This window comes from Melospiza melodia, chromosome 3 (genome assembly GCF_035770615.1).
Source record: "Melospiza melodia melodia isolate bMelMel2 chromosome 3, bMelMel2.pri, whole genome shotgun sequence".
Lineage (NCBI taxonomy): Eukaryota > Metazoa > Chordata > Aves > Passeriformes > Passerellidae > Melospiza > Melospiza melodia.
The window spans coordinates 110,427,341-110,444,208 of NC_086196.1; the positions used below are offsets into that span (position 1 = coordinate 110,427,341).

The window sequence follows — 16,868 nt, forward strand, 5'->3', positions numbered from 1 at the left end:
CAAGCTCAGGGTTGTGGGGTGTATTTAAAACAGATGAGCCCCTGGTTGCTGTAGGTATGTCATTGCTGTCCATTCAGCTTGCAGGAGGTTTTTTTCCTCCCTTTCCAAAGTAAGAGGCAGCCTGTGGTGTGCCCAGCCCTCAGAGCACTGCAACAGAGCAGCACCATCCCTTCCTTTTGCAGGATCTCCAATTCTCCACAAGAGCATCACCAATACTAGGGCAAGCAGGGAAAGGAGAAAAGGTCATTCTACAGCTTCAGGGTAAACTAAAACAACTATCTGATCCTAATTTCCCTTTAGCCTGACAACACTGCCCTCATTGTTTAGCATACAACTCAAAGTGTCCATACCTGCAAAATGTTTGAGATACATCTTATTTAGACTCTGTGGGAAACAAAGGGGAAAACTCCCATCATAAAATGTCCTGTGACAGCTCCTTGAAAATCAGCTCGTGACCATAACAAATCCCTTCTCCTGGGATATCATTGTTGTCCTATATAGCAAGAGCTCTATTACCATTACAGTGCAAGGATTCCATATTGCCAGGTATTCATACCTCCTCAATGTTTCTCACAAGCAGTTCCTCTGAGCGCTGACTGTTCCTGGTCCTTGCAGCAGCCATCTGACTCCAGATCCCACCAATCCACTCTTTTATATCACTGTTCTTATTGGCTACAGGTGTTGCCTGTTATCATCCAGCCTGCTCCTAATCTTTAGTAATTGGTCCAGCTGCAACTCTTTAGGGGATAAGATTACATTCTATACCACCTTCATTTACCCAATAGTGTATCCCCCTACAATATTCCTCTCCTCTGACTGGGTGTTTGGTGGCCATGAGCCACTCTGGAGTCCCTAAGACCTGATGGATATGGAATTCTCAGGACACTGACCAGAGCCCCAGCACCTGCTTCCCACAGCAGCATCCACATGCAGTGTAACTCAGCACAAAGCCTTGGCAACCAGGCTACCACTATCCACCACCAGAAAGAGCAGCCCAAGCCTGCTCAGCACTGAGACAAGGCTGAATCCCACACAGGTTCCCTGGCCATGCCTCTTATCAAGGAACACACAACTACAAAACAACAAGATAACTTCACTCTGCCACACTGGAGGGAGTCAGAGGCCAGGCTCCTCTGGTTTTAAGGGCTACAAGAGTGTGGAAGGCCCAGCCACCTGCAGGACGTGCTTGCGGCCACCCGGGCCAGCACCACCCACTCTTCCACCACACATCCAGGAGATTCAGCTGCCTCAGCCTCCTTTGGGACTGCCCTTGGCACAGCAGCACTGCTTGTCTCCAGCTTTAGTGCATCCTGCAGCACTTCTCCAGAGACAACTCTGGGGATTCTGTGTTCCCAGCCCTGTGTGGCAGTGTACTGGTGTGCCAGGGGAGTTCCATGGTCTCAAACACCACTTGGAATTCAGGTTGGGTTTGTTTTTTTTTTTTTTTTAAAAAACAACTTTTTGCCTCAACTGCAGAAAAATAATGTTATATATATAAACTCATAGCAGTTCTGTGAGCTGTTTTCATGCTGAGACGCAAAATGAACATTTTAAAAGATCAGATCTGAGGAAATCTGAGTATTCTTAGCATGCACAAATATCACTGCTTTTTATAAATCGTAACCTTATTTTCATTTAAAAAAAAATTTAAAAAAAATCAGCCCTGGGCCACATTAGGTCCCAGCACACCTTTCCACAGATTCCTGCCTTCTCAGGTTGAAGCTCCTTGATTTTCTATTTGGGCTGCTCTCACAGTGGCCCTTTGCTGGCTTTCACTGTAGGTAATGTGGGCTCACACCCACAATTCCCAGGACCTGTGGAGAATTATGTCACTGCAAGTTATTGATTGCGTTCCAGCTTGGATTCTGCTTTGTACAGGCTCTAATTAATCCATATTCATACCATGAGGATTTCTCCTCTGACTGCGGTTTGATCAACCAGCAGAGAAATACAGATTTCATTTCAGTAACATTGCATCTTTCCAAGAGAAAGTGCAGCTCTCCAATAGCTTTGTGTCTAGGCAATACAGAGTCTAGGCTGCCATGAACTATTTAGATGGAAATAAATGTCACTATTTAAAAAACAAACAACCAAACAAAAATCCAAACCAAAAAAACCCCAACAAAACCCTCCCCAAAAAGCCAGATTAGTTAATGTATTTCAGAAACATGTCTAAACTTTGTGCTTAATCAAAAAAAAAAAAGTCAGATTTTTTTGGATGAAATGCACTCAGAAGACACGCTAAAAGATAAGAAAAGAAAGAGATAAGAAGATAAGCAATGAAAACATGTTGTTAAAGATGAGAGAATTTATATGGCTTGTCTATGTTTTGGTAGTTTCAAGCTCAGTTAGTAGAAAAATAAAATGATGTAACCTAGGAAGAAGATTCTGCATTTCCTTCATTTAGTTTACCCAACCTTTTAGTTGTGCTAATTTGTACTTTAATCAATTAAACTGTTGAAAAAGGCATTTGTCAAGTGATATTCAAGTGGCATAAATAAAGTGGTTCAAGGTTTCTCTTGGAATATAATTCCATGCAGGAATTATATTAAATTCCTTGCAGGACTATTTTGGGCAAAACCACAGCTTTAAAATACACAGTAATACACAGACTATGCTCTATTTCATGGAAAGACCCTGTATATGTGTCACACTTACATTTCATAGCAGGATTAATGCCTTTAATATTTTCCCCGTTTTTTCTGCTGAATCCCATCTGCAGGGACAATTACTGCAGTTTTTATTAACCTAGACATGCTCAAGTTTTGTTCCCATTTCACCCACGGAATTCTGTGCTGAACAATAACCGCCAGCCCTACAAAGCTGTGTTTCGTCTCTTGGCTCCGAGGAACGAAGCCACATTTCCACACCAAGCTGCCATTAGCTCTCCCCTCCAGGGCACAGTTTTCCTTTGCCTTCCAATTCCCGTGGCTCCCCTTCCTCTTCCTCCTCACCGCAGCGATTTTCACACACTAAACGCGTGTGGGTTTAGTTTACACCTTTTCTTACACTTTCTCTCTTTAAGGGCGCACGGGGTATAATCTTCCACCGCTCCTGCCCTCCCTCTTATGGAGTTCTTTCCTTCATTCCGGGGAAGGAACGGGACAGCGCCTCGCCCTCTCTGGCGGGACGGGGCGAGGGACGCACGGCTCCGGGCCGGGCTGGGGAAACGCTCCGGGATCCAGGGAATCTCAGGGGCTCGGGACAAACCGGGATGCGGGCGGGATGCAGGGAAGCGCTCCGGGATAGACCGGGATGCAGGGAAGCGGCTGCCGAGGGGCTGGGGATAAACCGGGATGAGGATGGGATGCGGGGAAGCGCTCCGGGCAGCGGCTGCCCAGGGGCTCAGGATAAACCGAGACCCAGGGAAGCGCATCGGGCAGCGGCTGCCCAGGGGCTCGGGATAAACAGGGATGCAGGGAAGTCCTCCAGGCAGCAGCTGCCGAGGGACTCGGGATAAACCGGGAAGCGGGCGGGATGCAGGGATGCGCTCCGGGCAGCGGTGCGGCTGCCGAGGGGCTATAAGGAATAAACCGGGATAAGGCGGGATGCGGTGAAACGGCTGCCGAGGGGGTGTAAGGAATAAACCGGGATAAGGCGGGATGCGGTGAAGCGGCTGCCGAGGGGCTGTAAGGAATAAACCGGGATAAGGCGGGATGCGGTGAAGCGGCTGCCGAGGGGCTGTAAGGAATAAACCGGGATAAGGCGGGATGCGGGCGGGCTGCAGCGCCGCGAGGGGCGGGCGGAGGGCGGGGAGGGGTCGGCGCGGGGGGCGCGCCTGGCGGCGGGAGCGCGCTCGGCAGCGGGAGCTGCGATCCCACCGGGGCACGGCCGCGCCGGCCATGGAGCCCTCGCCCAAGGACGGCGAGAGCGCGGCGGCCGCCGAGCCCGGGCGGGGCGGCGCGGCCCCGTCCAGCGGCGTGGTGGTGCAGGTCCGGGAGAAGAAGGGTCCCCTGCGCGCCGCCATCCCCTACATGCCCTTCCCCGTGGCCGTCATCTGCCTCTTCCTCAACACCTTCGTGCCGGGGCTGGGTAAGGATGTGCGGGAGGCACCGAGGGAGGGCGGCCGGGCTCGGGGTCTGTCTCTGCCCACCTGCGGCTGCTCGGGCTGCCGGAGGTGCCCGCGGCCGCAACTTTCCTTTTCCCAAAGGCACCGCGGGCAGGGATGGACGGACGCACGGAGGGATGGAGGCAGGAGCCCCCGCACCAAGTTTCGCGTCGGGGCCGGGGCAGCGCCCTGCGGAGTCCCCAGGGATGCCAGCGGGCAAATCGCGTTTCCCTCGGGGGGAGCAGGGCTGGGGCAGCCGCCTGGCCCCGCTCGGCCGGGCAGGGGCGGTCCCGGTTCCCGGGACGGATCGGACACATCGCCCGAGCCCCCCGAGCGGTGCGAAGGGATTCGGCTGCTCGGGCTCTCACGAACCGGGATTGCGGTCAGGGGAGCAAAGCTCACGGTGACCACATCGCTCGCCAGCTAGAGATGAGCTTTCGGAGCCCCCCGTGCCGGGTTTTCTAAGGAGACTCGCTAGAAAATGTTAGAACCACTGTCCAGAGGAACTGGAGATTCACAGTTTCTCAGCGTAAAGTCTCCAGTGTGCTCAGGTTCCTAAGATGTGGCTGCATCCTTTCTGTATTTCCTATTCCTACACTCTAATTAGGAATTGCTTACTGCAAGAGGAGCTCAGAGTTTGAACACTATAAAAGCCCGTAGAATACAAGGCTAAACACAAACACTTGAGCTGAAATAAAAATAACCTCAATAATAAAAAAATCAAAACCAAACCAAACAATCCATGACTCATTAACCCTTACCTCAAGTCTCTAATGGTCCATTTCTGGCTGCTGTTTCTGCTACTGTGGCCACCACAGAAGCCCTCCTTTGATATGGGAGCATCCTCCAGCTAACCCTGCTTTTAAAGAGCTACTGTCTGCCTTTAATTGCTTCATGTGCTTCAGGTGGCTTCATTCTTTAACAAACCTGAAAGTCTGAAAGTTCTGATTGAAGTACTATGCACAAAGTGTGGGTGGGATAGTGTGTGCCACACAGAGAAGCCATTGCTACTCCAGCGTGCTTGCTCTGAAACCTGTGGATGTATTCCAGAGGAAAATTTGCTTCTTTTGCAATAGCTCTGAGTTTTCCTGTGGAAGGACTTGTGGAAGGTGTGTGTGCTTCCAGATGCAATCCACTGCACTCAGGTGCAGTTCTTCCACCTGAAGAACCTCGAGTGATGAATCAAAGACAATCTCTGGAGTTGAATGGGGCTTTTTTTAGGTTTCCTGAGGCTCAGTTTCCCGCTTTGGAGAGACAAGTTCAAAACCAGAGTTTTCAAAGCTAGTGTTGTTTTCTGTTGGCATTGAAGACACCACATCTTCACTGTGGGCGTACAGAAAAAAAAAGCCTGACTTAACCACCCCTTTTTCCTTATCCAAATTATCTGACACTTCACAAAGCACACTAGAAAACCCTCTGCCCTTCATCCCAGTAGGACAGACCCCCATGAGACATCCTTATGTTGGAATTGGCTTGAAGTGTGGTTCTCTGCTGGAGTTCTCCTCTGGGTGCTGCTGAGGGTAGCCAGTGCTATGCTTTCCCTCATGCAGAAGGTGCTTAGGAAAGAAGGAAGGAGAGCAGATACCTTCAGGAAGGGATGGCTGAGTGTTCAGGGCTCACAATCCGTGCTGGTTGAAAGCTTGGGAGTTGAATCTGGACCGTGCAGCTGTGTTGGTTGTGTATCCACTGACAGGCTGGACCAGCACGAAATGGGTTTTAATTTTATTTTTAATTCTATTTGTTTTTTTAAAAAACAAACCAACAACCTCCTTTTAGGTGGTGTTTTCTTAAAATCTGTTTGCCCTTTGCTGCAGTGATTTTGGCGGTACGGTTTGCCGCTCTTTCTCCTGGTTCCCTGTTGCAAAAGTAGCAAACCAAACAAGCTACAGATGAAAAGGAATCCCTCCCTGTGGCATCCCCACAGCCTGGTGAAATGCAGTGTTTTGGACATGCATCCCAAGCTCAGTATGCAAAGCATGGCATTTAGTTTGTACATAAATGAACGGTTCTGTTAATGAAGCTGCTGATACCACGTGCATTTTGAGGGAAAACTTAGTCTGAGATGACACACCTGACTAGAATACAGCTATTTACAATCCCAGCCAAATCCTGTCATGTATCACATAGCCCACACAGGAGGGGAAACAGGAGGATCACGAATCTACTGCCAGGAATGTTCAAGGTAAAAAGAGATTTTCTGTCATTGTTGTGCTTCAGCCATCTCAATGAGCAGAGCAAGGCTTGTAAAACAGATAAGATTTGAGTGGTGTGAAGTGTTCACATCAAGGAGGGGAGCCTGTTCCCTGCAAAGTAAATGGCAACATTCCCATCAGTTGTTGTAGCCCAGATTTATAACATGTTCAAGTGATGTTTCACAGGCTTGCTGTGTATTTCTGCCTGCTTAGCGGGAGAGTGTGACTGTGTTTAGGTGTTAATGGGAGTCCTCTGTTTCTCAGTCCCTAAATACATTGCATGTAGTTGTCATTTCAGTGTAGACTCTGCAGTGCAATTGCAAAGAAGGGTCAGAGACCACCACAGTAGACAAGAAAATGGGCAACATTGAATAAATCAAGATTTCCACTGCTTGGAGATTGGTGCATTTGAGGTTTTCATTAGTGCCCTGTGCCTCAGAGCAGTGATATCCAAATAGAAATTGTACTCTAATGCAGGCTTCCAAATCTTCAGGCAGTCTCTCACCATCTGAAAGCTTCTTTTTTTTTAGTTAAATTACCTTTCCTCTGTTATGGAAGTCACATTTGAGGGTGACATCTGAAAATTTGAAATATCTGTTTTATTTTTCCTTTGTGCTATTTATGTTTTGCAGTAGTACTCTATTTGGACAGTAGAAGTAACACTTTCTCTTTGTTTACAATCAGTTTATTATCTTCACTTGGTTAATATTCAGAGTCTTATGTAATAACCCAGAACTGCAGGTTTTAAGGTGCATTGTTAACTGGGCTTGAACTATTCATTCCACACATGCTACAAAAGATGTCGTTCGCAGGAATTTTTTCATACCTAGGGGATATGTTGACTTTTCTCTTGCCAAAACTTAAAATTCAGACCAAACACAATGTAAAAAAAAACCTTGATTAGCCCATCTTGTAATCTCTTTTGCTGAATAGCCATGAAATCACACATTCCTTCCAGTTGCTGTGATGGGCCACTTGGAAATGTTCTGGATGAGTTTCCTATTGTATTTGTAGGGAAGCCCCAATGAAGGCAGGAATGATGCACCTGCCTCCATGTTCTCAGAAGGCTAATTTATTACTTTTTAATATTATATTAAAGAATACTATACTATATTAAAGAATACAGAAAAGATACTTACTCAATGCTAAAGAGATAATAATGAAAACTCGTAACTCTTTCCAGAGTCCCAACACAGCTTGGCCCCAATTGGCCAAAGAGTGAAAACAACTCACACCAGAATCCAATGAAACAATCACCTGTGGGTAAACAATCTCCAAACACATTCCACATGTGAGCACAACACAGGAGAAGCAAATGAGAGAAGAATTGTTTTCCTTTTTCTCTGAGGCTTCTCAGCTTCCCAGGAGCAAAACCCTGGGCGAAGGGATTTTTCAGAGAAGGCGAATGCCACAGGAAATGTTCTGGATCAGTTTCCCATGGCTCAGCGCCGTCTTTCTCATCTGTGCCTAACAGGGCTGTAGGGCTGAAGTGCAATGAAGGTGTCCCAAGCTCAGGCACATAAAAAGAGTGGGTAGGGAGAAGAGGGAAGAGTCAGTGGCTGCTGTAGCAAAAGCCATCGCGCCTTGGCTGCAGCCCTGCCTCAGGCATTGCAACCTCTGCTCTGGCTTGGCTTTCTGGAGCAGGCTCTGAGGCACCAAAGCATGCAGTGCTGAGCTCTGGAGGATGGGAGATGCAGCTGTCAGCAGAGCTGGGGGTGCCCAGTGCTGCCATTCCTCAGGATTGAGTGCTGTGTCCCTGGAGCCGTCCGCACCATCCCGCAGATGGCAAACGGGAGAAGGGCTGGCCGTGCCCTTTAGCTGGCAGACTGTGTTCTCCTGGAGCTGAGTGTGCCAGTCAGCGTGGGAGGAGAGCTGGCTCCTTGTCATCATTCCCAGAGCTGATCCATGGGAATCTTGCCCTCCTTCCTCTCTGCTCTTCCTTCTCTCGACATCACGTGTGTGGGAGGGGGTAAACGAAGGGGGGGGGAACTTGAGGGAAATGTGAGAAGTGAGGGAAACGATCTGAAAGTCTGAGGTATTCTCCAAGATTAATCCCTCCTGTCAGGAAGGGGGTGGACTTTTGGATCCCAGCCTGTGTGATACGTGAAAAACTATTTTTATGCAGGGAGTAATTGAAATACGCAGCATAAAACGATGTTGGTGCAGGATAGGAGAGCAGCCACCCATGTGCCACCAAGTAGCCCATGGAGGGGTTCAGGAGTGCCAGCCTCTCACAGCAGCTACAGAATGAAGGAGTGATTCCCAGCACACTCAGCTTTTTGCTTCCAGGGCTGCACAGTGCAGCTCTCCTGTTCCTGGGTGTGTCAGCTCCATATCACAATTCTTCTGCCATCTGTTTATTCACTCCTGATAGAGTTCAAGCACTGCACCTTCAGCTGAGGGAATGTGGTTTTACCATTGGATTTATGGAAGCCAAGCATCTTCTCATCAGAAACCAAGGCTCTCCTGGGCAGAATGAGCTCTCCAAAGAAGTACAAAACACAACACTCGAGAAAGGTGATGGGATAAGATCTGCATAAAATTACCAGTACTTGTTTTATTTTTGTGGTTGGAATGGTAAATAGATGCCTCGAGCAAACATCCATTGCCTTCGTTATTGAAAGAAAGAATTTCAAGGAAAAACCACATTTTCTTATCCACGGTAGAGCAAATAGTGCAATAAAGAAATTTGGGGCTTTCAGACATATAAAATCTCAAACTCCCTTTGGTATTTATGATCCTTTTAATTTTTGTTTTCTTTTAAACATACTAACCAAAGTATCTGTATGATTTACAAGCTCATTTGTGGAAAACAAAGGTTTTCTCGAGTACTTGTGAACTTTACTGCTGCAGATTTTTAGCTAACATTGCCTTTCAGCCTGAGATGCTGGTAGTGTGCAGAAACAAGCTGTTTCTTCATGGGAGCATAATTAAACAAAGCAAACCTACTGCCAGTAGACTTCACTCTGTCAGGTTTTGTATTTTGCACTGAAAAGGCCAAGAAGTTCTTGATGGTGATTTGTGCTTGTGCAAGGTGGGAAATGAGACCTGCAATAAAATGTGTGCACCCAGGTTTTACTGCTCCATTACTGGTACGAGGGGTATCAGCTGTAGATTATCCTCACAGTGAGGTAAAATTGGGCACAAGAACAGCTGAATCTGAGGTTTCTGCACCTGCAGGTCTTTGTTCTTTTCAGTATGTAGAAGGCCATTAAATTACTCTTTTATTTTATTTCCTTTTATTTTCACTGCAGAGGTTTAAGTGAGAAATATAATTGTATCACATAACTTACCTGGCAGATGGTATTGAGCAGTCATTCCACAATCTTATCACCACTGGGTAGTCTGGAATATTTTTGTTCCATGAAGTGCCTGGACCACCCAGAATGACAATCAATCCTGGAAACCTCAGAGAGGTTCACAGGTAATTAGTGATCTGAAGAAATGCCAAAGTGTTTCAACTTTGTAGCTGCTTGATTGAGACAGCTCCACCTAGTGTAACTAATCAGAAAAAAAGGGGAAAAAAGGGAAATAAAAGGTATTTTATCTGCTGAAGGACCTGATGTGACCACTCAGTTTAATCCAGTGTTGAACAGCACACTTTGCTGTATTTTAGACAGAAAGCTGCAGTGCCTTGTTCATGACCACAGCCTCAAGTCACACTCCAAACATTTAGAATTATTCCTGTCCTTTGGTTAATTTTTCCTCTTCCCTTGCTACAGTTGGTAGAAGTCAGCTGTTGAGCTGCACTTGCATTTGAAGTGACTTTTTGGTTCATTTTGCTGTCAAGCTGTGCACTCACCCAGTGCTGCAGCCTTGGAATTGCTGTCCGTGCCAGACCAGCTAAAATGCAAACAAGTTTCTCTGCCTCCCTCATGCCTTCTGTTTCCACCAAAATAGAAGACAAAAGAAATGGCCAGGGACATTTTTGTTCGGAGATTTTTGTCCAGTGCTGTTGTTGAAACAGCTCTGTGGAGATATTAATTTCCTAATGAACACATAAGGAAGGAGACAGGGTTTGCTCAGCATCTTGTAATCTTGTTTGTCATTTAATGCAGTTTGGACTGATGTACTTGGAGATTAAGAGTGAAAGTGGGAGCAGATAGCAGAGAAGAACTGTTACATGGCCAAGTAAAACAGCTGAATTTTAAGGTGGATTCAAGGCTGTTCCAAACAAAGGGTATGATGTGGAGAGAAACAGAGAATCAAGTCCAGAAGGAGAAAAGTACATGTGCAGAGGTTCAGTGAGAAGGCAAAAGAACTGAAACTTCTTGCAGCAAGGGAGAAAATGAGTGAAAGGATTTGAAGATTAAAGTAACTTGGATGAGGAGAGTGCTTTTGATAGGTGAATTTTTCCTAGTCTGGATAGCAGGAAGGAAGAGAATTTTCTCCTGCTCTGAAACAGTGGGTGTTGGAGAGATTTACAGAGCCTGATAAAGCACCATTGCCTGCAGCAGCTCACTGCCATTTAATCTCTCCACCATGAAAGGAACTTTGAGAGCTTCTGAACTGTTCAGGATCACAAAGAGAGGAGCAGGAAGCAGAAACCAGGTTCTTCAGGATCTTTCCTAACCATGAAACTGCATGAAGGAGCCTGAACATAAATGTATCTGCAGTGTCTGGCACAAAAGTGAATTTTAGAACCTGTCCCTAGTTTTGAATTGTCTGCAGAAAGATGTGATTGGATGGTAAAGGGATTCTAAGAGTGTCCTAAGGTTTGTAATGAGATAAAGTCAGTCTGACATATGGCATCCTTTCTCCTGTCTTAGGACTTGTCTTCATTGCAGAAATTCAAAGTGACACAGTGGCAGTCCCAGACAAACTTGGTTGTGGCACTGTGCAAAGATGCTGCTAAGACAGCTGTGCAAAGACAAAACAGAATAGATTATGTCATTTGGAATGAAATAATTATCATTAATAATTGTTATTAATGTTATTAATAACAATTATAACCTTGTCCAGCTGCCTGCCCCGGTCAGGGCTGATTAACATCAATATTAATAGTAATATTACCATTAATATTAATATCATTAAGGCCATTGTCCAAATGGCTTTTAAACACTGACAGGCTTAGGGCCCAGCCTCACACCAAAAAGAAAAGTTCCCATCATTGACCTTGCTTTAGAAACTGCAGGAAGGTGAAACCTGAGTTTCCCTGGTTCTGCTAAAGATAAGGAGTTTTTTTCATTAGGGGAAGCAGTTAATCCCTGTTCCCCTTCCCAGGGTTTTTGAGCATTTATGTTATCTAGTGAAGCCCAAAGTGAAGATACTGTAAGAACTTGAGGAAAAAAAAAAATCACATGCCATTCTATCTAGCTACATTTCATTTGTTGATTTCTGATATTATAAACTTAGGTTTCATTCTGTGGAGAGTCATGGAAAAAATAAATGGAACTCAAATATTTGATTTAAAAAACTCATTTCCACAGTTTGTTCTCTCTCCATCTCACCACTTAGAAGCTGCTCTCAACCCTCTTTCCTCCAGCAATGCAGACCTTGTAACAAAGGCAGTTCAAACTCAGTGTTTCCATTCCAAAGGAGTTACAGACCAAACAATTTCTCTCTAACAACTTGACAGCTCCTCAAAAGGCCCAGCAATGCGACCCCGACTCACACAATATTTGGTGTTTCCTTAGAACATATTCCCCTGAGGCTCTTGATTAGATGAGAATCTTTGCTTTCAGGAAAAGAAAAGAATGTAACTCTTGTGGCTGTGGAGCAGGATTTGGAGATAATGATCCTGTCTCAAAAGGAAAAAAAAAAAGGAGATTGTGGGAAGAAAAATGAATTGCCTTTTTTTTTTTTTTTTCCAATTCTCAGTTTTGGAGAATCTGAGTCATGATTTTTCAGCACTGGAAAATGGCAATATCACTGAGCTTTTAAATTTTAAACAGAGGATACATTAGTAACCAATTTACAGTTCTGCCCTATTAGACAAAACCATGGACCTCCATGTCTTTGAGCACTGCATCATGAAATATAAATCCTTCAATATAAATTAGGTAGCTGATGAAAACTGATGGGCAATACACCAACTCAAATTAAAAATCCCAGTATAAACACACCCAAAGGATAGGCCTGGAGTGGCTCATGGTCAAATCTTGTTAGAGGAAATGATGACTACAATCAATAGTGGAACTCTTGGAAGCATAATCACATTCTCTGCAGGGGTTCATCCTGTACTACATTTCCAGCTTCAGAAATAATGCTTATATGTATAAATATACAAGGAATTGTGCAGGGGACCAAGGGCATCTTTGGGAATGTGAATTTAAACGTGACAGATCATTAGATCATTATCCAGCCTTTCACCAGGTTGCTGTTTGTCTGGCCTGAACTCCCAGCTAGCCACAAGCATTGGTGAATGTCTACACAAAACTTAAAAATGCTTTGAAAATGGGGGTAATAATTTTGTTTCATTTGTTAAAACACAAACAAGTTTGTAAAGAATGCAAAAGGGCTAAATGGTTGAATCAATCTCATTATTGTGTTGGGGAGAAAAAATTCAATTGGACCAAATAAGAATGCTGCTTTAAAAAAGTGTTTGTACATTTTTACTAAGTGTTAGTGTTAATAAGCCTTTGAAGAACTGAGATTCATTGTAGACTAAGAAATAGATTATAATGAGCCACAAGTTCATTATGTTAAAAAATCCAGTAATTTCACAAAGTATAAATCATGATTTTTTGGTGAAAATATTTACCTGAAATAAGCTAAATGATCACATTAATAGGGCACTGTCCATCAAAAACAGCTTTGCTAGTTTAAGTTTAAAATTTGTATTTATTTGCATGCATATCTATTACATATGCCACCATGGTGAAATGAGATCATGGCATTAAAGAAAAGTCTCCTGCAGGCAGAAACCCATTTGTTGCATCTCTTTAAGAGCATTCATGAAAGAATGGATTTCAGACTTCATAAATTGGTTTTGTTAATCTGCTATTTTTAAAATACTTGCAAGACCTCTTCTGTTGCCATGACAATTTGATTTCCATAAACATGATATTTTGGATGTGACTGTCCAACAGTGTGTTTGCTGTGCTGTGTGGGGAAAGGAGATGGCACCAGAGAAATTACAATGCAGAGAGGCCCACAGAGTCAGACCTCTCACTGAGAGTGGTCAGGACAAGTTCATTATAGTAAGAAAACATATCAAGTCATTAAAAATATCAATTTATCAAGTTAAAGTATCAAGGATCAAGTTATATGTATTTTTATTCTCTGTAAATTAGATTTTTTTTTCATATCTTCCTGTGAACACTGTTTTGTAGTGGGGAAACTTCAAGTTTCCACTGAAAATTGGTTCCAGGAATGTGAAGACTAAATTCTGGCTAAAAGTATGGCAGGACCTTTTTGGGTCTACACACACAAAGCAGCTGTAAGGACACACAGCTCTCATTGCCCTGCAGCACTCTCTGGAATTGCTGTCTGAGTGGAAGGGGTTCCCAAAGGATTTAGGATGGTGAGAAAGGAATGGTCATCATTTCAGACATTTGTGAGGTGTAACCAGAGGAAAATCCCTCCCTGGCTGAGGGATCAGCATGATTTGCCCATGTTCTCCTTCTGTCTTTTTGGAATTATTGCAACAAATCAGACCCCTTTCAAAACTCATTTGCAGCAGATGAGTTACTCAGTAATCCACTGAAAAACCTGGAATGTTTTTCCTAGTGTAGTTAGCCAATTTGATGAGTGTGGATTCCCTGGATTGGGCCATTAAATTACCTCTCTTGATTGTTTAATTGCCAAAGCTTTGCCAAATCTTCCTGTCTGGAGTGCAAATCTGATAATGCCTTTTCTGCTGCGTGTCTTTCTGCTTTGGCTCTGCATCCAACAAACTGATCAATGCCAGGGAAGGTTTAGCGAGTTTTTTTACAGAACAAGAACTAAACTTCTTTAAAAACAATATTTTAGACTCAGCATCACAGGATTTTTTTTTTTCCCTCTCCTACTGAAATTTCATTGTGGCTGCAGGGAGCATGGTTTTACATGAAACAAGCTGGTTTCTTGTCTCGTGTAAAAGAGCAAAAAGAGCACAGGGACTACAATCATAGTCAGATGAGAGTGTAAAAACCATCTCTTGTTTTCTCTTTTACAAGTCAGAATGTAATTTTATACACTGGCTTGCATCTGAGTACTCATTTCACTCAGTCCCCCACACATCCCACAGAAACAATGTGGAAGTGGAATGTCCTGCCCCCCTTTGGAGCTGACTCCCTCAGGTGATCTAGCTTGGTTCTTGTTTTTTCGGTCAGAAGGAAAATGTGGGGAGCAGATTTGAGTGCCTGGAGAGCCGACCCCTTCCATGGCACATCCCACAGAGCATCCCTGTGCCTTTCCACCCCCACTGCAGAGCTGGGGACAGCTGCACACACACAGGGCAGAGCTTGAATCAAGCCAAAGGTGGGGAGAGCAGCATGGGGGCAACTCTGGGCTCAGCCAGTCTGTGGCACCAGCCCATCCTGACCCAAATAACACAACAATGAGCGAGGGCTCATTGCCAAGCCTCAGCATTTCCATTCTGGATGGGAAATTCAAGGCAGTGCAGTTAAAAGTGGGATCTGTCTCCTTGTGCTGTGTGCAGCTGACACTTAGAAGAAGCCTGTGGTGGAGCTGGGGATGGATTTTAGACTGAGCATATGTTCCTGGGAACCACTCTTGCTCGGTAATTACACAGGGAGCCCTTCTTCTCCCGGGGCTATGGTGATTAAATAGTAATAACCCACCCTTAGTTGTACTGACACAAAGAATAAAAGATTTCTGTTCTGTGTATTAACTAAAACATGGTGGTTTTGCTACAATACATGTGTGTCTGAGTTCTGGTCTCGTATCAGTGCTTTCAATCCCCCAGATGTTCTTCCAGTGCTCGTTTATTCATTTGGTGCCAAGGCAGAGCTGCACAGAGAGGGTGTCCCCTCCCCAGGTGCTCTGTGGATTCCAGGTCACACTGCTTGGAACACCAGCCCACCACATGAACCAGGGCAGAACAGGTACAAAATGTTCCCACTGCAAGCTCAACTCCTTTCTCAGAGCTGAGAACCCACAACTTACAGAGCAACGTGGTGCTGAGCCTTAGAACTATTTTGTCTCACCCCTGCTCACCTCTTTGGCTCTAGTAACATTGAGCTAGAGGTTGCTCCTGTGAACAAGTATTATTTACTGTAAAGAAGCATTGCAGAGCTGAGCTCTTTGCCCTTTCAGCCTGGGAAGACTCTTCCCAAGTTGCAGTACCCAGCTGGACACTCACTAAGAATTGTATTTCCCAAATTAGCCAGCAGCCAAAAATCTGGTTTATGCTGCATCATAAAATTTAATCTTCTTTCTCCCTTACAAATGTGGGTTTGTTTTAAATATTTATGACAATCCATCACACGCTAGTAAATGTTCTTCAGTACATTTTGTAAAAGGAATGATATCTAAATGACAAAATAGCTTACTCCAGTGACTGTGATTTAAGTCTTTCCTGAGAAGTTCACTATTTACTGGTGTGAGAAGTGCCAAGCAGCTAATCAAGCAGTGTTTTCACAAAATCATAGCATCATTTAGGCTGAAAAAGACCTTTAAGATCATTGAGTCCAATCATTAACCAATCACAGCCACCCCTAAACAACATCCCCAAGTGCCACACAGGGATTATTTCAGTAGCATCATTATTTCAGCATCATCATTTCAGGAGCACTGTGAGGTGCAGAATACACTCAAGCCCTATAATGGACCAGAAGGGAATGATATGATATGATTATGATATGATATGTAAGAAAAGTGTATTTCATACACTTAATACTTAATCTGAGTGGAGAGTTCAGGGGAAATATCCAGACTGTCCAGGAAGCCAGTGGCAAAACTGCTGAGAGAATTTACACAGATTTCTTGCAATTCAGCAACTCAAATAGTGCAGTTACACTTTAGTTCCATTAATCTTTTCCAGGAAAACTGTTATTAATGAACTACTTCCATCACTCTTGGACTTGGTGTGTTCATTGAGAGGAGGGCTGTCTGTGCTGAATGAAAACAGTGAATAGGCAGGGTGGACAAAGCAGTTTTTAGTTTGGATGTGCTGGTTACTCCCTCCCATGTTTCTATGATCTGCTTTATGCCTGTGAGAGCCACAAACTCTCCTGCACACACATGAGGGGCTTCAGCATGTTTTAGTCAGTATATGGCAAAAGAAAACCCACACCAAAATCCAAAGCCAGGCAAGCACAGATGAGCACAAGTGCTCTTGCAAGAGCACTGATTTATACTGTGCTTTGTAGTTTAGTATTAACCAATATTTGCAGTAAGGAGGCTCTGTGTTCCTTCCACAATTGTGCACGAAATGGGGCCTTACTTTAAATGATACTATTTTAAAATATATTATTTATGCAGCTATGTAGGTGACCATGGCACTGTAGAGACAATGGAAAAAGAAAAGGTCCTCTCCCAGAAGACTGTGTGATAGGAATGTAACCTCAAGAGTCAGATCCAAGTTAAAAGAAGTCCTAATAAAAACACACAATACAGTGTAATGAAAAGGAAAACATTTTCTTGAGTTGTATGTTTAAAGACAGAGTTTTAAAGGCACAGTTGGGACTTGTTTCTTAGCAACAGGGCTCATCTGAGCCTTGCAAACACTGTCATGTTGGAAA

The 16,868-nt window shown here is 44.4% G+C and overlaps 1 protein-coding gene across 2 annotated transcripts in view; it reads left to right on the plus strand.

Annotated features, from left to right (window-relative positions):
- The first annotated feature begins 3,842 nt into the window (after positions 1-3,842).
- Positions 3,843-16,868, plus strand: part of STUM (stum, mechanosensory transduction mediator homolog) — a 48,315-nt gene continuing 35,289 nt past the window's right edge. For both annotated transcript variants that reach the window (XM_063152590.1, XM_063152589.1), the window contains exon 1: positions 3,843-4,032. In XM_063152590.1, coding sequence (XP_063008660.1) covers positions 3,843-4,032 — 190 coding nt within the window. The remainder of the gene's footprint in view (positions 4,033-16,868) is intronic.